Source organism: Seriola dumerili, unplaced genomic scaffold (genome assembly GCF_002260705.1).
Source record: "Seriola dumerili isolate Sdu_G_001 unplaced genomic scaffold, Sdu_1.0 BDQW01000149.1, whole genome shotgun sequence".
Taxonomy (NCBI): domain Eukaryota; kingdom Metazoa; phylum Chordata; class Actinopteri; order Carangiformes; family Carangidae; genus Seriola; species Seriola dumerili.
In genome coordinates this window covers 1,992,740-2,017,002 of record NW_019174404.1, presented here as the reverse complement: position 1 = coordinate 2,017,002, position 24,263 = coordinate 1,992,740, and the positions used below count along the sequence as shown (strand labels likewise).

Below are 24,263 nucleotides of genomic sequence, written 5' to 3'. Positions count from 1 at the left end.
TTGAAACACCTCGGCCCGGTGTGTACAGGTTCTGTTCCCTGATGGGAATAATTATTTCCCAGAATTGTTCAAGGCTGATTTCACTGCTTGTTATGTGTGTGAGTTAAGTCGGAAAGGAGGAACTTCAGATCAGTGGTTTTAAGACTCTCCTGATGCAGCAGGACAGTGATGAAGAACTGGAGTCTTTACAGGCCCTGACCTCTGACCTGTGCCTGTGGAAATGTGTCATCAAAAAGCTTCTTGTTGTTTTTGGCTGCTCTCGCGACATGAATCCAAAGTCACCCGTCCACCACTTTTTCCTCTACTGCCACCAGCGGGTCAAACGTGTCCCTCACCCTTCCCTTACCCTGTGAAGTATCTCAACATCTACTCTGTTGACTGGCACATCACTTTTCAGGGACATTCATGGTTCCCAGAGGATGAATCCTGCACCGCTGACTTTTCCTCTAGCACCACTGTGAAGTTAACATTTGTGGTTTTGAGTGAAATGTCTCAACAACTGTTCAACAGATTGCAAGTTTGGTACACACATTCACGTTCCCCTGAGCATGAATCCCAATTGATTTTCATGTCGTTCCATCATTAACCCAAAACTGTAATATGTCTGCAATTTTGGTTTATGACCAAATACCTGAAAAGCTAAAGACAATCCCATTAGCTTCGGCTAGTTCTGCTAGTCAGCAAATATTAGCTCCAAGCACCACTGTAGCTAAGAGATGCTAGCTTGGCTGGAGATTTAAACACACAACAGCTGTATTGAAAATCACTGTCTAAACAAACTGAGGTTTCACCAAATTTATTTATAAATTTAATTTACATTAACATTCTGTTCATCAGATGAAAAAACATGTAAAAATATAAAGCTTGTTGTCTCCCTTATTGTACACGCATGGCAAAAAATACATAATACATAACAAATTTTAACATTGATTTGATATTAAAAAAATATAAACTATTAGAGGAATACACTTGCAATTACTGACCCTGTCCTTTTTTTTCCTAAAACACAAAAACAAACACACACTCACGCCAACCTAACCAGATTTTTCTTGCAGTGAAAAGGACCATATTAACCGGCACTAAGTTGAACTGTAGCTTATACATTCATACAGTAGCTACAACACTTGATCCAAGCTTATTGTACATTATATTTATGTTAGACGTAACATAAATCTGCCAAACACAGACATTACACTGTACAACCCAACTCTCAGCCGGCATTAAGACGACTGAAATAAGGAGAACTGGATGAGAGCGTCATCCAACCGTGCGGCTCATTTAACCTGCACTTTGGAGAAAAACGGCCGAGCGCCAACGGCGGCCGTTTCTCTCAGAGTGTCCGACAGAGTCGCTTTGACGGTTTTCCTGTCGGCTCTGGAGAAGTTTGTCTTGAGCTTGAGCAGAGCCGAAACATGTCTCTCACTGTCGGGGAAGGAAAAGAAAGAAAACTTTAAAATCAACATTCTGATCCTGTGCAGCATTAAGTTAATTAGTACAGGATTCTTATAACGATCCAATCAATTATGTTGGATAAAGCATAACTTTTCTGTTCTTCTCTACAACAATTATTTAATAGACGGTTGACATTTGGGGAAATACACTATACAGATGGTTAGCTTAGCTTAGCATAGAGACTGGAAACAGGGGGAAACAGCTAGCCTGGCTCTGTCTAAAGGAAACAAAATCAAAACAAAACTTCTAAAGCTAAGTAATTAACATGCTATATTTGATTTGTCTAATCTTACAGAAACATAAAAAGGATGGTTTGTTTTAACAATACCAGTGAGCTTAAGAAGTGCTGTACACACTCTCATATCAGTGTAAAGATAAGAGCCGTACTTTTATCATTGAACTCTTGGCAAGAAGGCAGAAAAGCATTCAAACCAAAGTATTTGCATGTGTTACAACTCTGACTCAAAGAACAGAGACTAGGACTTCAGACAAGACGGATTACTGTGTCACTGTAAACATTTCAAAACAACTCGACCTCAACAGACTGTTTACTCTGACACGCCACACAAAAGCTCCACCAGGTACTCCTCTGTTTCAAGACTATTTTTTTTTATCTGCAGTGCTTAGCTAGCTGCTGTTACTGACACTGATAACAGGGCCACTTTTTCTTGGCAGATCCACTGAGTTGTAGCTCATAATATCATCCTGCGGCCGGAAACATCTGAACACATCAGACGTTTTGGCCCCTTCTCATTTCCTGCTGCATTTCAGCTCTCCCTGAAAAGTGGGTTTGTTTATCCTCACCCTGCTGTCATGTAAACTACTCACATCATGATGCTATTCTGGCCTATTAAAGCCTGTTACACTTGAGACCACTGCACATGCATGTGAAGTATGCTGTTTTGTATAAATATATATATATATATATATATATTTCTGTTTGTGCTGTGTTAAAGATTGAAAACACAGAGTGAAAATGTTACCTCAGGTCAGGAAAAGCACTTCCCAGTGATGCCACTTGCATCTGTATGGCAGGGAGGTCTTGGAGTTTCAGCACTTCTGCAATCTTGGTCAGGATTTCCTTCAACCACTCCTCCTTTGAACCCTGTGGGAATGGAGTAGTTTCGTCAGTCTCGATCCCTCTCGTGTTAGGGAGATTTTTATCTTGAGTGGTTTGAGAATTTTTACTGTGGATTTTCCCTGGTATCACTTATTAGTCACTCTCTGTGGTCACTTCACTGAAGCTTTTGTATTACTGATACAGATAGCATGCTATCTGCATTCCCTATGCCCCTGAAAACCTTGCTGATACATTTTAATTTTGGAGTTACAAAATATTGTTTTATGTTCTTCCAACAAAACTCTCACCAGGACCTTGAGCCCTTGGCCTTATTCTGGCTTCTCTCCAAGCCTGATTCTCTCTCCTGTTTCCACTCGACATGGAAAGTCAAGTAGTTTTTGGCATTTTGTATTCTATTGTTTAATCCTGTGACATTATTTCCTATATTTGATGCTTAAACCAAAAACTAGCAGTCTCAGTATCAGATGTTCCTGTGCTCCTGTGACCACATCAATACAATGAATACGATGAAGTCTCACCATTCTGATGAATAAATTGTGCAAACGCTCTGCGTTGTCTGTCACGGTCATGTAGGCCTTCTCCTGCCGTTCCTTGTCCTTCAGCTTGACGTCTCCTTTCAGGAGCCTCTTCACATATTCCACTGTCACGTCCTGATGAAACTGGCCGATCAGCTCCTGAAATGAATCCAATCATCAAATCAGAAACCACACTGCGCTTTAGAGTTTTGAATGTATTTTCCTTAAAATACAGGCAGCCATTGGTCTCCATTAATTGTACAATATGAAAACCATTTTACAGACTCTTGAAAATTTGGACTTTTCAGATCAGTGACCTCATAATCTGTATTACCATGCAGTGTGAAAATCTGACTTAAATATCGCAGACTTGCTGATCATTTTAATGGATTATGTCCACTGACTGTCACACTGGATGGAGATGAATGAAAACAATTTGCTCTTTGGTGCTTTTTTACCTGGTGACAGGATTCTTTTGACCCCTGAAGGTTTTCGATCTGATCTTGAATGCGGATCAGCAGCTTCTCAAACAGGGGCTTGTTCAGCCATTCGCTGGTTCCCAGCTTGAGGTACTCTGGCTGAGGTAGAAACACAAGGCATTAGACAGTTCACTCCACAGAGTAGCACAGAGTTTGCAGTAAACATAGCATTGCTTACATGTCAAATAAAAAAACCTGGGTTATTCTAATAAATTCAGTGGAACATCCTGAGTATTAAACCTGTGAGGATCTATATTTGTATGTTAATACAACTCAGATTTCTGTGTTTATATAATAATAATCCATGCCAAATGCCTTTATTGTGAAGAAATTTGTAACCTTTATTTTGAAAAACGCCATATAAATAACTTGATTCAACTACAATTACGCCACCAAGATGACTTGGTGTACATGACTCCCACAAAAGAAAGCAGTGGTCATGTTTGAGATAAGAGTGAGGAAAAATATGTCTAGTCTGTTGATTGAGTCTGACTTCCTGATTATGCAGAAACTTTTTGTTTGTTGCAGTTAAATGATGAGGCTTCTATAAAATGCCAAAAATGGTTTCTACTGAAGATTTTTATCTTGATAGTTTCCTTTAAGAAAAACCCCAAGAGTTACATATAACAGCTGGACTGTGTAGTTTTGCATCAGGCTTTGGATACACACATTGCAATAGTCCCTTGGTCATTGCTGGTTTGGGTCTTTTCATGGGATTTGTTGAAAACAAGAAAAAAAAAGTCTTTATATCTCTTGTAAACAAACTTACCTTGAGGTCCTTGTGCACAGGGTTTAATAAATATGCGTGGGCAGATTCTTTCATGTCAGTCAGAACATGCAAACAGTTTTGCCGCACATCCTCCAGGAACAGATGGCCGTTCTTACTGAGGACTTCCCTGCAGATAAACCACAGAATCCACATCAGCTCACAGTGAAATACTCTGATGTTACATTGATCAGATCTTAATACGACCGAACTTCAGTCTAATGTCAGAACCGTACCTGAACTCTTCGACACAGCCGAGGTTCGCCTTGATGATGGCTTTGCTGTTGGGTTTGTTTTGCTTCATGACCTCGTCCTGGAAGATCTTGAAGCTGCAGGAGTTTGTGTTTGAATGAGAACTGTTGATTTTCATCTCCACAGTGTTTTTTTATTGCGTAAAGTGTAAAAACAGAAATGGATTTTCAAAATGAGACTAAGAAACCGATCAGTGTTTCTTACCTCTGCATTAAACTGTTCAGTTTGCACGTTATGGTCTGGGCCTTGTACAGATCTCCCACCACTTTCTCAGCAGAAGTCACCATACCGTTGATAAGCTAAAGAGAGATGGAGGACACAAGTCAATAACAGCATTTAAAACTCACTGTAGACTACTGAGAGAAAGCAAGTCATTCATTCATTTCGACCTCTTTCACATTGTTGTGATGCATTATTATAAAATATTGATTATAGCCTCTTTTTACATCATGTTGTCGTATTGATACTGTACCTGAATGATGTCGTAGGCCACAGGACTGACGTAGCAGCCGTCCTCTTTCGTCGGCTCCTCTCCGTTATTCCACATTTGCTTTGCTTCCTCCAGGACACGGCTGATGTACGTCATCAGCTCACTCTGAATTCAAAACAACATGCTGCTGTCACTTATATAGTCTTCAATACATAGTTCAAGTTTTAGCTAAAAACATCTCCAATTCTACCTTTAGAAAACTACACAAAACTCAAAGAATGGCACTGGAGACCCTTTAGATTTCTTGTTTACAACTGAATGTGGCCTGATGATGGTGCTTCAGATTTGAAACATTAGGAGTCATCCACTGGGGACCATGAATATCATAGTTGTTGAGGTGTCTCAATCTAAACAAAAGTGTTGGACACACTGAAACTAAACCTGAAACTCAATAAAAATAAACCAAAATCAGGTAAAGGTGAGCTCTGGTTACCTGTTGTTTGTTCAGGTACTGTTCCTCCAGAGGCTCCAGTAGCTCATTCGGCAGCAGCTTTCCCAGCGCTTCGTTATTTATGTCACTTGCCAACTCCCGCTTTTGAAGCAGTCTGACACCAGAAGACGAGAAATCATAACTTTTACTAACACAGTATTACATATTAAGAAAACAAAATTCAATTTCACTCAATCTGTGCTGTCAGCTGTGTGAGTTACTGTGTCCATCAACCAGCCTCAGTGTAAAGCAGGGCTTCCTCATTCATTTCACTGATTTCATATAATAAAATAATGACAAAACAGATTCAGATTTCAGAATAATTGTCTTCACCAGACAGTAAAGACGAGAAAAAGTCTAATTCAGCCCTGTTATTGTTGATCTCTTAAGCTGAGGTTTCCATCGTGTTTGGGTTGTAACCCCTTCAAACAAATGTCTATGTCTACAAAATGTGGCTAGTTTGACCAAGAAGTAATTTTCTTTTCTTAATTTGAATAAGAAAGTCATGAAGAAGTAAAATAAGAACAAGAAGAAAAGCAAAGATTAGCGGAAAAGTCTGTAATAATAAACATAGCTTTGTTCCCTTAAAACTGACATGTTAATTCCACTGAATAAAATGAAAGCAATAAACAGAATGGACAGATCTCTGGAGACCATGAATATCCCCAACAAATTCATGCAACAAAACCCAACACTTTGGTATCACGGACCAAAGTCTAGTAGGAAAACAACATGGCCACCAAAATGACTTGGAATCATCCTCTGAGGATCTTGAATATTGATACTGAAGTATTCAGATCTTTCAATTACATCAAGCATAAATTAAATTCATTACTCACTCTGGATAAAACTCGTTCACCCAGCGCAGGAGGAAATTGCAGTCCTTGTCCTCCAGACCATAGTCTGCAATCTTTCTGAGTCTGGAGCTAAAGGTTTGGTGGTACAGCCGGGCGTAAAAATTACAGATGTCCGTCTCTGGTGGGTAGCAACCCTTCACCACATCCACCACCATAAGTAGGTCCATCTTCAGCTGCCTGCCCATGCCGTTGATGTGTGCTGCCACAGACGACTGCTCTACCTGGCTGGGAGGGGGCATTGAAGGTTTGTCCATACGATCCTTTACCAAGGTGCGGAGAGTTTTGTCGTGGAGCTCCTTCCAGCCGTTGGGCCTCCAGCTCGGGGCTGTCTGACCCCTCTGCTTCCACAGTTGATCCTGCTTGTCCTCCTGGTAGACGGCCTTCACAGCAGACATCAATGCCTTGGTGCCGACCTCTCCCGCAGTGACAGACAGACTCTGCTGTAGACTCTGCTCGATGTGACGTTTCAGGACGCTGTAGTCTGCAGCAAGCTTGTTCACGTTTTCCGCATGATCTGAAAGTCCCTCTGCCTCTGTTATCTCCCCAAACAGACGTTCCTCTCTGTCCATCAGCAGCTGGCTGGCCTCACTAAAATGGCGTTCCTCGAGGTGTTGCTCAAATGTGATGATCACTGCGAGAGAAAAGCAAAGAGGAGGCTCTTTTAAACTGTGCCAAATGTTGTTTATAAGAAAATGAGGCATCTAAACTTCATAGAAGAAATGCAGATAAACAGAGTTTCTCTATTATTGGTTAATAGTTTGTTGCTGCATTATAAAATAGTTTCTCTATGGTTGCACACACAACCTGACAAATATTTAATATTTGTCAGGTTGTTTCCATCTCAAGGAGACTTAATTACAGATAAGTGATTTCCTATAGTATCACGTCAGTATTGGTGCAATAATTCCTCGCTGAAGTTGTATTTTACACACCATGTAAGTAATAAAACACTGCCAGAACACAACTGTACCTCTGTTCCTTGTGCTACTTGAAGGTGAAATGTGAACTGCACCCTCATTCAAACACATTCAACACAACATTAACATTAGCTACTGTAAGAGCAGGGTGTTAATTAAATGTCTGCTACCTTGTTGAGACAAATCATCTCTGGGCGAGGTGCGTCCATCAGTGGTGAAGGGGGCTGTGACACTGTCCTGACCTCTGGGGCCTCTAAAAAGTTTCTTGAACCAGCATCCCGCTGATTTAGTACCGTGGCCGGGGAGAGAGTTGAACTTGAAGCCGTCTGGCTCTGTGGAGCCTGACAGGGTCCGCATCCTTGTCCGGGCAGAGAAACGGGAGCAACGGACTGAGAAAGGCGCTGACAAATCTGTGGAGACAAAACAGCGCCAAATGTTGTCAAGGAAAAGTAAAAAGTAAGTTACAATCTGAAATTTGTATGTTGGCAGTTCACCTAAGGCTAACGCTAGCTAACTGACTTAGCGCGCTAAAATATTTGAATTTAGTTGTTGCTGCTTTCCTACTTTTTGTATTTTAGTTAGCGATTTTTAAAAACAATTCTGTCTTTTCGTTTTTAAAATACTACATAATGATATGTTCTTATATTTTAAATAAAAAGAAGGCTTCAAAATCGGTGCTAGCTAAACAATTAAGCTAGTATAACTTCCTGTGTTATTTTCAAAATAAAACCCTAATGAGCATATTTTGTTTTTTGTGCAAAGGCTATCGAAGATAAATATGAACCTATACTAGAAGATGAATCTGTAGTACAAGGGTTGCTTGTTTTTTTTTTTAAATTGATGAATAAATAAATACATTAACTTAAATTAAGTTACAAAACTATTAGCTACAGAAGAGAGCAAGTTAAAACTCTGTGGTGTTGTGGTTCAACATTATCATCCTCATCACAGTAAGTACAATCTTAATATTCCATGAGTAAAACAAAATTAAAATATATAAAAACATGAAAAAAGAGGGCATCAAGTAACATGTGCAAATATCAGGTAATCCAAATATACGTTTTCTATTATATTGCTCACATTTCAACCAAATGTATGAATAAAAATAATAAAAATAAAACAAATATGTATAATTAAAAACAATCTAGACATTATAGACATAACTAAAATCTAAATTGACTGAATAAGCACAAGGGAGTTCAAACTGAAATCTCACCCAGTCCCTACAAATTAAATTAAACAGTACTTGCTTTATGAGTTTAGTTGAAATATTCTTGAGGGTAAACACTCAATAATCCAGTCCAGAGTAGACGTGGACATAAAAGTCTGTTGTGCCTTCTTTTTCTTTAACTACCCCAGAGCATGTTACTCACCTCACAGCGGCTGTAAATGGTAACAGTACAGTTTGAGGGTCCTTTTAAAGCAGCGACAAGCTCCTCCTGTTTAAGCTCATGCATGTGGAAGATTGGAAAGTCCACACACACACACACACACACACACACACACACACACACACACACACACAGACTCACACACACACACAGCTGGGCTTTTTTTAGACACACTTGAGCTGAAGTAATGTTGGAATCTGCTAGAGAGGAAAGTATTTTATCAATACTTTTGAAATTCTGTACAGACATTCATGATGCCTAGAGGAGGAATCCCTCTGACTTTAGTGATCCTCTGACTTTTCATGTAGCGCCACCAACAGGTGGAAATCTCCACTTGTCCAACACCACTTTATGACAGGATGCCTAATGGCCAACTTCCTGCCAGAGATTCATGTGTTTATACTTTCATGTTAAGAATAGCATACTTCATATATGTAGGGCTGAAAGATTATTTTAATTTTCTCATAGTTTTCTCAGTTGGTCAATGAATCATTTAGTCTGTAAAACATCAGAAAATTACAAAAATACCCATTTCAATTGTCCTCTTTATGTGAATTTATAGATATATGATTGACTGTAATTAAACATCAAACAAACCCAGCAAAGTCTCACATTTAAGAAGCTGGAGCCATCAAGTGTTTGCTTGAAAAATAACCCAAGCAATTAATAGATGATGAAAATAGTAGTTGATTAATTTCTCTTGTTCAACTTCATGATTAGTTGGCAAATAGACTTTACATGTGTGATGAGCATTACAACCTCAAGGCAGCGCTAGTGTGGATGTGAACCTTCAGTGTTCTGGTAATTATTTCAAACTCAAAACAACCTAATGTCCAATTGAGTTTATTGTGACATGTAAATAATGGCTTCTGTCCTTCAGGAGCAAAAGCAGAAATGACATGGGACACCACTGTACACATCCTGAATACTGGTTTCCATTAGCCGTGACCACAGTCATACCCTCAACCAAGTACCAACACATAACCGACCGCAATAGTTAATTATTTTAACAACTAATTTGCAACAGTTAATACGTTTTAGGAAGCGTAATGCCGACCAGATTAAGTTTTCTATTTAACATAATAAGGAAATGTTGTTAATTGGTTAATATGAGTAAATTTTCACAGACAACTTAATCATTTTCTGCCAAAATACTGATCTTGCAGTACAATATTCACCCATACTGACAGTATGGGTGAATATGGGTGACAGTATTAAACTTAACTGTCAGCAGCATATTTGTGTTGTTTACAACGTATTCAAATAGTCAAATAGTTTTTAAATTTAGTAAACAATAGCTTTATTCACTGGTCCCATTATATTTGTGTTATTGTCTTCAGAAAACATTCAGGCCGTCTCCACTTGTCCATCATTATTTCACATTTTATATTTTACCCTTTTTGCTGTCAGTATGTACAACCCAAAATAACAACTTAAAAAACAGGATTTTAGACATTTTTACAAACGTATGAAAAATAAAATCCTGAAATGAAGACATTTCAATCAATACTCAGCAGAAGCATCACTTGCCAATGGGTAGATTTCCCTATTTCCTCCTCCGCACCTCAGTCAGGTGACGCTGGTTTTCTTCTAAGGGACTCTCTGAATTTTGTCTTTAGTTCATCATTCTGCTTCTTTCGGACAATCCCCGTTCTAGCTGTGGATAATCCCTGTATTATCAACATATTTCACTTCTTTTTTTTTTTTCTTTTTTTTTTTTGGGGCTTTTGTGCCTTTATTGGACAGGATGGTAGAGAGAGACAGGAAATGGGGAGGCAGATTCGAACCGGGGCCTGCTGCAGTGAGGACTGTAGCCTCTACATATGGGGCGCCTGCTCAACCCACTGCGCCACTCGACGCCCCATATTTCACTTCTTAAAAGTACAAAATACTGTACATAATGTATTCAGTATTGTCTCTATGTTTGTTCCGACATTATATCAAAACTGCATGATGACTAAATTGAAATCCCAGATGCTTTTTATAGGTGGTCTTCATCATTTTGTTTCCCCAAACTCTGCTGCACATATTTAGTGTCTTTGGGTTCGTTCAGGACTTTTTGAGACATCATGGTGATGATTCAAATGTCGAAAAAAACCATAGGTCTCAGAATAAAGATGCATCAATATTTTCTAAACCTCAGGATAAGATTTTCTCCCACCCACACTGACCTTTAAGAGCACAGATACCAATACCTGACACCAACATCAGCACTTTCAATGAGTTTTTACACATTTTAATGGAGATATTGTTTTTCTTTTGCTTCCACTTCAGCTGCAGTATTTTTATTTATTTATTTTTTACTTTATTAGAGCTGGTTCATCTCTGAATAAAAGCCCTTGTATTCTGGTGTGCTTATATTGCCTCTATAGTTAGATAATATTCATCATATCATCGTGTCTGTGTGATATAAAAACTCATGCAGCAGCAATGTTTGCAAAGTAGCTCAGACCATAAGTTCTGTGATAAGGTGTGTGATACAATGACTGTATTGTCCTTTTGTATACAGATAAATAATGCAATGAATTCACTCCATAGTAATGTACAATAAGATTAAAAATATTAAATAAATCAGTCTTTAATACTCCTAAAAGGAACCATTTAGACTATATGCATTTAATTTTTTCAAGTATATTTTTATGTGTTATATCTAATGTGATGCTTTTTGCTATATAAGGTTGTTCAGTATGTAATGCAGTATAACATATGTTTACAAGACATGGTATGTTAAAGTAAAACTAACAACTAAGTAATTTGTTTTATGATAAAAAAAAATATTATAATATAAAATATTATTCTAATATACAACAGATGCAAATTGTATATTTTACAATAAATAGGATTCTAGCAAGCCAATTCAGTCACCGTCACCTGTTTAGTGTTTACATCACCTCGGATGATGCTGTGAACTATGAACAGTTTGTCTCACCTTCTGCTCTGCGGCCTCTGTAGGGAAAACAGCAGCAAAGCTTCCAACACATCGCTCCTGAAGGCAGCCGGACTCACAGATGTGTAAAGTTCATCTGTCTGGGCAGCAGCTCGAGCAAACGCTGAACCGAGGGTAAGATGCAAATAACATTTGATGTCAGGATGTAGGTTAAATTATGCTGTCAGAAACTCAGCTGATTTCCATTTATGTGCATTTCCTTTGAGGGTTTGTGATGCATGAATCCTGTCAAACTGACGTGTGTACATTATATCACGTAGTCTTTCACACTGTGGGCCAGGTGTTCTTTTATGGTTCTTCATGAATTCATACTTCTCAAAGTGTCTTACAAAGAGGAATGAAGTTCATACCACAAACGACCCACAATTAAAACTGACATACTTCTGCAGAAAACAGAGAAGTCTGAGGCGAGCTCAGGTTTAAATTTGTTTTCTCTGCTTTAGCCACAGCACCTTGTATTTTATATGTTGCTATAGTGCGGTAAGAGTTTGTAGTACACCTTGCTTGTTCAGAAATAATCAGTGTGGTTTGTAGAACTTCTCACACATGCAGCTGACCTGATTTAAACCTGTTGTTACTCAGGTCTGCAGGTCTTAAAACAGCAACATACATTTGTTTGGTATTTGTTTAACCCGTCCTACCTGTGTGTGTGACACAGACTAAACCGAGGATCCACTAACTTTCTGATTGTAGTTTAGTAGCTTTTCCACACGTTTCAGTGGTTGATGCCTTTGGAAAAAGTGGCTGCTGAGAAGAAATTATTTTCAGATGTGATCAACAGTTACATAATATTGTCATTGGAAGCCTTTATTTCTTTTACTTTCGAAAATATTTCTTTGGAAACAAAGAAAACTGCAACCCACTGCCTGTTGGGATTTACCTGCAGCTTTCCAACAGAGGAAATGAATGACACTGATGGACTCTGTGCACGTGTGTGTGTGTGTGTATGTGTGCGTGTGCCCAGTGAATTGATTTTCACCTTATAAATCTGAGTCATCTAAATCCTTGCTAAACTAATCTCAAGCCAAAAGTTTGATTCAAAGGTAGAAAATCTGCCTTTTTTCTTGAGAAATTCGGTTCAATCACATTGTCTTCATCAGCAAAGGTTTTGTTTTCTTATCTATCTTTTTCCCCTCAGACCAGAAGTCCTTGAAGTGCTGCAAAAATGCAGATAGCTGCTGATGAAGATCATGCAATACAACCAAAAGCTCCAGGACAGCAATCAAATGGTCATGGAAGGTGAGTGAGATTGTTTTCTTGATGGCTGTGACGCAGTTAAAGAGTGAATTTTGAACCTTAATCTTTTTGTGTTTCTCAACCAAACATAATTCAAAATAATGTCAATTTTACTCCCTTGTATTAACCTCTGCAGCAAAGTAAATATTTACTTTTGAACCGTTAGATTGTGTGTTTAAAGACTAATATGGATGTGGGATTCGGATTACACATTTACTTGAAAGAGGTTTAAATCAATTTTTGATAGTGATCAGCAGTTTTCATGTGTCTGTGTTTACAGAAGAGGAACTGGTTTGTATTTCAATATTTTCTTTCATTGACAACGTTTTCACGAAAAGGGTTTTTTGACATAATTTTCCTCCATAATGTCCCAAGAGCCGTTGTGGTCGATGTGACATTCAAACAACATGTTGACACACCATGGCTTTGCAACACAAGTGAACCAACCAAACTAAAAGTGAAAGTATCAGAAGCACAAACTTTCATCAGTGATAGACAGCAGATGTCATGTGAAGCTGAAAGTAGCAGATGCCACAATGACCACAGGTACAAAAAGTGGAAACGTGTGCACATGTAAGAAAGAAGAGAATTTACTGGAAATAAGGTGTTTATCATCCCCTGCAGCCAGTTTTGCAGCAGATGTTTTCAGTATTTTACATGTGATGAAGCTGTGATCGTAGGAGGTGTGTCCTTCTGAATCACAGGAGACCACCATGAGTAAAGGTCCACGTCTCCAGGTATAAGACCCTGAGAAACATCAAGAACAAACCAAGACTATACTTTCAGGGATCATTTCTTTAGTCCTTGACTTGAGAAATGTGTTTCTAAAGAGTTTGGTCTCGCTGCCCACGATGAAGAGTGAAGATGTTTCCTTCAGAGCAGGAAACTGGTGGGAAGACTTTGTTTCTTCTCCACTGTTGAAGACTGTTCAGTGTTTCTGAAGGAGACACTGATGGAGGAAACATGATCTGAGTGGACAGCTGCTTATTTAATAAAGTGAAACTAAAAGAAGGTTTTTAATCAACTAGAGTTTAAAAACAAGTCAGTGATCTCTGTCTTGTTAAAATATTCACTCAAAACGCAGAATAGTAGCTTCTAGTAGTAAATGTGAATTAAAAGCCAAAAATGTCAAACACACAAAACAAAATGAAAGTAACCAGTAGTGATGTTCACCTGTGTATGTGATCGCTGCAAATTGTGTTTTTCATTTCTGAATTTTGGTCCGAAAATATTTTACTTTTAGTTCATATAAATAATTTTTTCCTCGACTCTTTTTACTTGTTTCTTGTTTGATTTCTTTTCTTCTTTTCGTGAGATATTTATCACTTTGTCTTCTCTGTCATCACAGCTGGACGTGTCCAACATTTCTTACAATGAACTACAACGGGATTTTTAAAGCTAAAATTAAATTCAAGATTTCAATCGAACATAAATTTTGAAACGAATGTTACTGTCATCTCCAAATCTGACAATAAAGTGACAATAAAGAGAAACTTCTAAGTGATTCATAGTTATTAGTTCTAACAAGTGAAGCTCCAACAGTAAAGATAACGAAGCTGGAGACGAAGCTGTGATCGTAGGAGGTGTGTCCTCCTGCTCCACGTGACTCCACCAGGAGTAAAAGTGGTCGTCTGTAGATATAAGACCCTGAGAAACATCCAGAACAAACCAAGACTATACTTTCAGGGATCATTTCTTTAGTCCTTGACTTGAGAAATGTGTTTCTAAAGAGTTTGGTCTCGCTGCCCACGATGAAGAGTGAAGATGTTTCCTTCAGAGCAGGAAACTGGTGGGAAGACTTTGTTTCTTCTCCACTGTTGAAGACTGTTCAGTGTTTCTGAAGGAGACACTGATGGAGGAAACATGATCTGAGTGGAGCTTTTGGATTAATCTAAAATAGAAATCAGCTTTTGAACTGTGGTTAAAACTTCTAAATGTAGTTAATCTGTAGAGAGTAAATGAAACTGCTGGTTCTCTATAAAAAAATAATTTGAGATTTAGATTAAGGGTCAGACAGTTGTTTATTGTTAATGACCTGTTGTGCAAAGAAACACAAAAGGTTTATACATGACTCATTATGAAATACTGTGTGTGTGAGTGTGCGGTAAGTATTCAAACACACACACATACCAGCACCAAGTCGTTAATGATTTACCGACATGATTTACTGGATGAAGTTGTCTTGAACTCACTCTTTTATTCAGACAAAAAGACTGAAGAGATTTGAAACCCTGATCTGCATTTGTTTAATTGGCTGATCATGTGATTTCAGCTCGGTGTGTTGGGAAGCTTCTCAGCCTGAACTGGAGCAATAGATTCATGGATGTACGTCTCATTTTATTTCTTCCCTCAGTGTTACTGGTGTAATTTTTTTCCTACATTGTGCTCCATGATGTTTTCACTGTTTCCACAGTTTCACTTTTAAAAACGTTGTATATGTGTGTGTCTGAGGGAAGTGGAATGTGTGGGTTTGAAGTATTTTAACAGATTTTTACTGTAGGGGCTTTTTGGAGCTTCAGTCTTGTGCCAAACTTCCCTTCCTCCATGTGGCAAGAATGAACTTGGCTCAATATTCACCCACAGAGTTCACAGACATCAACATGCTGAAGGGGTATTCAAGCAAGACAAGGAACCCAGTCTTTCCAGGCTGCTCTCTTCCTGTTTGTCACTTTCCCTGTTTATTACAGAAGGATTCGACTTCTTAGGAACGCCTCGAGGCGGTCAGAAAACTTTATTGAACATTAATCGTGACAGTCTCAAACTTGCATCAGAACTCAAACCTGGAACTAACAGAAACCACATCGAGCAGCGGAGACAGTTACACACACGGCCTGAATCTTAACAGGAAACAAGTCATTCATAACTTATTGTAATATACTAAGAATGATTTATCATTTTGGCACGTTTTATGTGAAATATTAAACAAAAACCACAAAAAAAATTAAATAAGTGCCTGTTTATAACCTGTATTTCCAAATGTGCAAAAACTTAAAAGTAGACGATTTACCTTATGATCTACAGTTTATTTACTTTTTTTTTTGTGCTTTTTGCAACTGTGAGTTTCTCCCTTATTGATGATGTGCAATGCATTGTGGGGCAGTATTGTCCATCAACATCAGACTCAAATTCAAGAGATTTTAGTCGCCTTCCAGTCTGAAGTTCATATTATATACTGAAAACGTGGTAAAAAAAAAACAAAAAAACCCCACTAAAATCAAGATCCACTTACCAGCCCTTTCTGGAGCTTTCAGCTGTGTCACATGGTCTTCATCGGAGGAGGATGTTAGGAGGATCCCATCCAGCTGTTACTGACAACTTTCATGCTTAACTCAGATGATGATGATGAATGAAGTAAAAGTGCAATGAAATGATGATGGTCCATCTCCGTGACGGCCAGGCAGACTCCATCTGCTGATGAAGACTGTGAAATATGATTGAAAGCTCTGGAAAGGCCTGGTAACTGGACCTTGAGTTGTGATTTGTTTTGTAGAATATGCTGCAGTGAGGTCCCAGACCACAGAGTGAGATTAGTGGATTATCCACCTGTCTTCCCAATATCATGGAGCTGCCATCAATTGACATTTTTATAGATCGGTCAAATAGTTTTCCGTCTGCACCCTCGGTTTAAAACAGAGCTTCTGACAAAGAGAACGATAGTTTACCACAGTAAATACCTAGATAATGATGATTAAAAACTGTATTTTAATTAAAATTCCTTCATTCCCGACAGGATTCCTGACAGTGTCGATGCTTTTACGCTCTTATCCCATCACTGTTGCTCAGAATAATATGACTTTGTGACGATCAGCTACTTCCAGCTTCTTACTTTAATCCAGTTCTGTGGTTAAACATTTACATTTCACCTTGCTGAATATCACTTCTTGTTGTCGCTTTTTTAACCAAACCTCCCTGCCGGTCTCACCGTGTCGTCCCCTCTCATATGAAGTTCTTCATGGTTCTGATTTTACTGCTGATGATTAACGACTCCTCTTTTACATGGACGCTCAGTGCAGCCAGGAAACACAACGAGTCAGACGAAGTTGAAGTTACTCTGTGGTAAAGGGACCAGACTTATCATACAGTGGAGATACAGGGTTTGTGTTGTGCAGGTAGAGTTTCAGGTGTACAATCCAGCCTGTAATGCCCTCAGGTAATTTTTATTGATTAATGTCTCTTCACAGGTGGAAAGTTCTAGTTAACAGAAAACTCATAACCTCCTGCAGGACAACGTTCCTGTTTCTTTGCATGGTTTTTAGTTTCCCGCGATTTTTTCCAAATGCTGTTCTCACAAACTTTTACACTTTGATAAGAAAAGTGTGGAGGATATATGGAAGAGATTATCATGTACAATAAATATTAATTCAGTTTTTAAAATCTCAATCTGGCTGAACCATAGAGATCATCAGACGAACTGACCTACGAGTTCAGTACAGAGAGCTGCAGACTTTATTTAGCTGTTTGTCAGCAGAGTCACGCTGTGGGTTTACAGTTAAAAGGAGGGGGTGTTAAAATAAGGCTGATATCTGAAGGTGCAAACAGGAACACAGGAGGGAAACTAAACTCCAAACCACAGAGATTCGGGTGGAAAGTACGAATGCACAGAGAAATTTTGTCTCTGGTCACCAACAAAGTTTATCAGAATCACAACAGGTTCAACACAGATGTTACAGGAACACATCAGCTCGGCTCAGTATGGTGAAGAAAACCCCTTTACTTCAGCTATTAATAAAACTTTATTATAAACAACTACATCAGCTCCACTCAGATCATGTTTCCTCCATCAGTGTCTCCTTCAGAAACACTGAACAGTCTTCAACAGTGGAGAAGAAACAAAGTCTTCCCACCAGTTTCCTGCTCTGAAGGAAACATCTTCACTCTTCATCGTGGGCAGCGAGACCAAACTCTTTAGAAACACATTTCTCAAGTCAAGGACTAAAGAAATGATCCCTGAAAGTATAGTCTTGGTTTGTTCTGGATGTTTCTCAGGGTCTTATATCTACAGACGACCACTTTTACTCCTGGTGGAGTCACGTGGAGCAGGAGGACACACCTCCTACGAGCACAGCTTCGTCTCCAGCTTCGTTATCTTTACTGTTGGAGCTTCACTTGTTAGAACTAATAACTATGAATCACTTAGAAGTTTCTCTTTATTGTCACTTTATTGTCAGATTTGGAGATGACAGTAACATTCGTTTCAAAATTTATGTTCGATTGAAACCTTGAATTTAATTTTAGCTTTAAAAATCCCGTTGTAGTTCATTGTAAGAAATGTTGGACACGTCCAGCTGTGATGACAGAGAAGACAAAGTGATAAATATCTCACGAAAAGAAGAAAAGAAATCAAACAAGAAACAAGTAAAAAGAGTCGAGGAAAAAATTATTTATATGAACTAAAAGTAAAATATTTTCGGACCAAAATTCAGAAATGAAAAACACAATTTGCAGCGATCACATACACAGGTGAACATCACTACTGGTTACTTTCATTTTGTTTTGTGTGTTTGACATTTTTGGCTTTTAATTCACATTTACTACTAGAAGCTACTATTCTGCATTTTGAGTAAATATACATTAACAAGCTGGAGATCACTGACTTGTTTTTAAATTCTAATGTTGATTAAAAACCTTTTTTTAGTTTCACTTTATTAAATAAGCAGCTGTCCACTCAGATCATGTTTCCTCCATCAGTGTCTCCTTCAGAAACACTGAACAGTCTTCAACAGTGGAGAAGAAACAAAGTCTTCCCACCAGTTTCCTGCTCTGAAGGAAACATCTTCACTCTTCATCGTGGGCAGCGAGACCAAACTCTTTAGAAACACATTTCTCAAGTCAAGGACTAAAGAAATGATCCCTGAAAGTATAGTCTTGGTTTGTTCTGGATGTTTCTCAGGGTCTTATATCTACAGACGACCACTTTTACTCCTGGTGGAGTCACGTGGAGCAGGAGGACACACCTCCTACGATCACAGCTTCATCATTGACGAGCCTCTTATTTTGTAGTGGAGAGAAACTGACAGTGATGAAACACTGTCTGAGGTTTACATCTAAATGTAGAACAAAGTTTAACTGAATTTGCAGAAAATCAGCCAAAGAACATGTGAGTTTAAGATCATTTCCATCCACTACTGTCATCCCAACATTAGGAGTTGGTTTGTTATATATAACATATAAAGGTGAAAAAATCCTGGAGCCAATTCAAGAAAGATAAAAAGGACATTTACTCTCCTACATGATCAATACCTGGTTCAGGAAGACACAGCTCCTCCAGATTCAAGTCACTTTATTTATAGAGCTCATTTAAAAACAAGTAAATCTGTCAGTGTTGAAGCTGTGATCGTAGGAGGTGTGTCCTCCTGCTCCACGTGACTCCACCAGGAGTAAAAGTGGTCGTCTGTAGATATAAGACCCTGAGAAACATCCAGAACAAACCAAGACTATACTTTCAGGGATCATTTCTTTAGTCCTTGACTTGAGAAATGTGTTTCTAAAGAGTTTGGTCTCGCTGCCCACGATGAAGAGTGAAGATGTTTCCTTCAGAGCAGGAAACTGGTGGGAAGACTTTGTTTCTTCTCCACTGTTGAAGACTGTTCAGTGTTTCTGAAGGAGACACTGATGGAGGAAACATGATCTGAGTGGAGCTGATGTAGTTGTTTTAAATGAAGTCTGTTTCTTAATTGCAGTTCAAGCTTTGTAGATGTTCAGGTTGAAGTTACAGATAAAAGAGAAGTTGTAAAATGTTTTGCTAAATCACATGTGACAAGGAAGTGAGATGTCAGTGAGCTATACTCTCACACTGAGGAAACGTCTAATCAGGCTACATAAGTGAAAACACCTCTGCAGGTTCCTCATGGCTCTTTAAAGTACGTGGTTGTTTGTCACGTAGGGTCGAGATTTTTTAAGTTTTCTTTCAAAACAAAACCGGTGCCTGAGCTGCAGGAACACAGTCTCAGGTTCACGACTTCAGTCTGTGGAAAAAAGGTTCATGTGGAGTCACAAAAGATACAAGTGCAAATTAATGGAGCTGGTAAAAAGTGCATTTTCAATTTGCACATAAATAAACTGGAGAGGAAAACAAAAGTTTTTTACACTTGACTGAAGTTGGAAACTTGATGAATCAATAAAAACAAACATGAAATGGAAATAGGTTTATTGAATTAACCATGACGAACATGAAGCTTGTGACCTAAACATCGTCCGAAGAGATGAAACACAGCAGCAGTGAAAACATCAGATCTGTGTGCAGTGATGAGGAGATTTTAACCTTCCTCAAATTTATACATAAAACAAACATATATATTTTATCTCTGTCACATTTCCCAGGTTGTTTTTCTCTGTTTGAGGTTTGGCTCTCTTTCAGTTACGTCACCTCGTTGCACTCTCGTTTTCAGTAATGTTTTAGTGATGCCGACTGTTTGTCTCAACGAACAAACTCCTGATGTCAGTGTGACAGTAATGGATGGAAATAATCATTAACTCACATGTTGTAAAGTTGATTTTCTCTAAATTCAGTTCAACTTTGTGCCACATTTGGATGTAAACCTCAGTCTCGTCAGTGTTGAAGCTGTGATCGTAGGAGGTGTGTCCTCCTGCTCCACGTGACTCCACCAGGAGTAAAAGTGGTCGTCTGTAGATATAAGACCCTGAGAAACATCCAGAACAAACCAAGACTATACTTTCAGGGATCATTTCTTTAGTCCTTGACTTGAGAAATGTGTTTCTAAAGAGTTTGGTCTCGCTGCCCACGATGAAGAGTGAAGATGTTTCCTTCAGAGCAGGAAACTGGTGGGAAGACTTTGTTTCTTCTCCACTGTTGAAGACTGTTCAGTGTTTCTGAAGGAGACACTGATGGAGGAAACATGATCTGAGTGGAGCTGATGCAGTTGTTTATAATAAAGTTTTATTAATAGCTGAAGTAAAGGGGTTTTCTTCACCATACTGAGCCGAGCTGACGTGTTCCTGTAACATCTGTGTTGAACCTGTTGTGATTCTGATAAACTTTGTTGGTGACCAGAGACAAAATTTCTCTGTGCATTCGTACTTTCCACCCGAATCTCTGTGGTTTGGAGTTTAGTTTCCCTCCTGTGTTCCTGTTTGCACCTTCAGATATCAGCCTTATTTTAACACCCCCTCCTTTTAACTGTAAACCCACAGTGTGACTCTGCTGACAAACAGCTAAATAAAGTCAGTTATTTGGCAGCAGGAAGCTGAGGCAGGAGAACGGCAGGTTGGACAGGCAGTCTGTGTTGATGGTCACCTGCATGTCACCAAAAAAAACCTAGTTTTTTCTTGAGCTCCGTGAATCGCTGCAGGATCAGCTGGTATTCACGGCCTCTCACCAGGCCTCTGAAGTTCAGGACAGCAACCAGGTGGCTCTTGCTGCAGGTTGGTGAGGAACAAAGAAACACAACACTGATCAGTTTTCATGCTCATGCGCTTGTTGATCTGAAAATGAACCACAGCAGCAGTTTGTGAAGGTCGCTGAGGCATTTCATCAACATTTCCTGAAATACCAGAGAGTCATGGCGGCAATGACCCGACGAAATAAAAGTTAAATTCGTCACTGATCGTAGGAGGTGTGTCCTCCTGCTCCACGTGACTCCACCAGGAGTAAAAGTGGTCGTCTGCAGATATAAGACCCTGAGAAACATCCAGAACAAACCAAGACTATACTTTCAGGGATCATTTCTTTAGTCCTTGACTTGAGAAATGTGTTTCTAAAGAGTTTGGTCTCGCTGCCCACGATGAAGAGTGAAGATGTTTCCTTCAGAGCAGGAAACTGGTGGGAAGACTTTGTTTCTTCTCCACTGTTGAAGACTGTTCAGTGTTTCTGAAGGAGACACTGATGGAGGAAACATGATCTGAGTGGAGCTGATGCAGTTGTTTTAAAGAAATGTAATCTGTAAAGCTTTCTCTTGCTCTGTAGATGTTATTTGTTTGGTTTTTAAGTGTTTTAACACTTTAACCCACAATGAAACAGCCCAAAGGACTCACTGATATTATTTTAAAATAATAATAGATAAAGTTGAACTTGAAAACTGTTAGTAGATTTAAACTTTTCCAATACTTAGTGGAAAATACAGTTTTTTTCTCTGATATCTTCAGATACACAGTTTTGCAACGTGAAACCACATTTCCAAATCTTATTGTGACACTGTTTGTTTTGAATTTCCCTAAAACAGTATCTGTCCATCTCAGCTTTTGTTACTTACTGTAATTTTGGACATTCAGTTCCAGGTTTTCTTTCCATCACTCACACTGGAGATAAACTCGCTGAGGGAGGAAGTTCGGAGGACTTAATAAAGCAGATTGGGAGACATCATTCACTTTATCTCTTTGCCAAACATGAAATCACCCAATGACCAAACCCTGTGATCACTGATCCTTTACTGTAAGACTCACTGTGCTGCCGTCCATTATTACACAACATCTGGACTGACACATTCTCAACAATACTAAAGTCATAAATACAGTATGTAGTCAACACCTGCTTCATGTTTCATGTTCACCTATTCCAACTTTTCATCATTCCTGCCTTTTTCTTTTTTTTGTTAAGAGGATTTACTGACTTATTGTTGTCGTGCACTCCCTGTGGATTAAAGATATTGTTCTCTGTTATCTCTGAGTGTATCCAGTCGGAGCCCAGCGGTTATGACACATATTGTAATTTTTCTGCCGGTGTTTGCTGTCTTTATCTTCGCTCTCTGTCCAGTAAAGGTGAAAAGTCCAACAAACAATCTCGAAAAGGAGAAAAAATATTTCTGACACATGTAAAAAAAAAAAAAAAATCGCTTAATAATGACGGTAAAATTCAAAAAAATTCTGTAGAGACCAAAACTGTTTTTGTACCCGACTGTAAACATGTTTATTTCTGCTGTAAAGTCGGACATTTTAACACGGGAGTCTCTGGGGACTGACTCACTGTTAGAGCCAGACTCTAGTGGCCATTAGAGGAACTGCAGTTTTTGTCACTTTAGTGGCTGCTTCATTTTCCAGCCCTGGTTGGTCAAATCCAGCATTTTTCTTTCTTCATTTCTTTAAAAAGAACAAGTGGTGTTCTTGTCAGCCGGCAGTGAGAAGCCTCACCTGTGCTCATGATCACATCCTGAAATTCTTTGCACGGTAAATAATAACAACCCACAGCTGCTGTTGAGCAGTCGCCCTGCTGCGACCTCCGTTAGTAAGAAGTGATACTGGGTTTTTTTTTTTTTTTTTAATTATTTCAGTTAAAATCAGGGACTTTTTCATCCAAAGAGAAACAATCCAATGTTCTACATGTTTGATCTGTTTAACGGATAGTAATAATCTCAACCACTTCTTTTATTTGTTTTTTATTTTCAGTCATTATCACATGAAGATCCACTGACAATTACATTTTAATTTGTTTAAATGTTTTTATACTTACTGTAAATATCCACTCACATAGCACTTTATTAGGAACACCACACTAACACTGGTTAGAGCCTCTGAGACTCCGCCCCATGTTGACGTGATGCATCACATCATTTGTGCAGATTTGTCAGCTGCACAGTCATGCTGCCATTCTCCTGTTCTACCACATCCCAGAGGTCTGTCTACTGGTTCCAGATGTGGTGACTCAAACCAGCCCGTCCGGCACCAACAGTCACGCCACAGGCAAAGTCACCGAGATCACTGTCGGCTTCTCTTCGTAGCTGTGACAGCAGGAGAGCTGCTAGAGGCAGAAAGTTCAAATTCCCCTGATTCAAACCGTCCTGAGTCACTGAACTCTTCATCTCTCACACACACATTCAGATTCACAGATTCATCAGCAATGTACAAAAACCTATGAACTCATCAGGTTGCAAAGAAAGTCAAATTTCAAGCTGGTTTTTCTGCAGTTGTGTTCATATAGCAACATCTGGAATGAGAGATGTGACAGAAATAGAACCACACACATATTTCCCAAATGAACCTCCCTCATATTTTACAGTCACAGTCCAGTACCACGTCCACAAGCGTCACTTCCTCGCTCAAGAGCACATGACAGGTTCACGGCCGAGGAGGTCCGACACAGCCGTTAGAGAAGATGCAGTTTGCAAACAATAGTCCCAACGTTACTGCAGAGTGAAGAGCTGTTGAGAAAACTTCCTCACAGCAAAATTATTGGCATCGAAACCTTTTATCTGTTGCATGAGTTTCATCATTTTCATCCACGTTTCCCCCAACCAAACATTGAATTTCATCCAGTTCACTCAATGACTGTTTTCTTTCCCACAAAACAATCCCTGCAATTCCTCACAATGCTGTTACAAACCACATGCGTCACATTTAATGAGTTTCATACCATTTTTAAGTGATAACACATTAAATTTCAACATTTTCCTGGGAGTTAGAGGAGACATTATTGAACTAATTAAACAATGTTTTTCATTTTTATAGGTTCACACAGTCTTATTTGTAATTTGTGGAAAGACAGTTGATATATAGCCATT

At 38.9% G+C, this 24,263-nt stretch overlaps 1 protein-coding gene across 1 annotated transcript; it reads right to left on the bottom strand.

The window, feature by feature from the left end:
* Window positions 1–944: 944 nt before the first annotated feature.
* On the bottom strand, window positions 945–11,646 carry tnfaip2 (TNF alpha induced protein 2). The gene is made up of 12 exons (XM_022751304.1): window positions 11,560–11,646; window positions 7,410–7,649; window positions 6,305–6,953; window positions 5,469–5,580; window positions 5,018–5,140; window positions 4,750–4,844; window positions 4,530–4,622; window positions 4,297–4,423; window positions 3,507–3,626; window positions 3,052–3,207; window positions 2,436–2,557; window positions 945–1,422 (listed from the first exon to the last, which is right to left on the bottom strand). The coding sequence occupies exons 1-12, from the start codon at window positions 11,609–11,611 to the stop codon at window positions 1,275–1,277; spliced, it is 2,037 nt and encodes a 678-aa protein (XP_022607025.1). The 5' UTR covers window positions 11,612–11,646; the 3' UTR covers window positions 945–1,274.
* Between the last annotated feature and the right edge of the window lie 12,617 nt (window positions 11,647–24,263).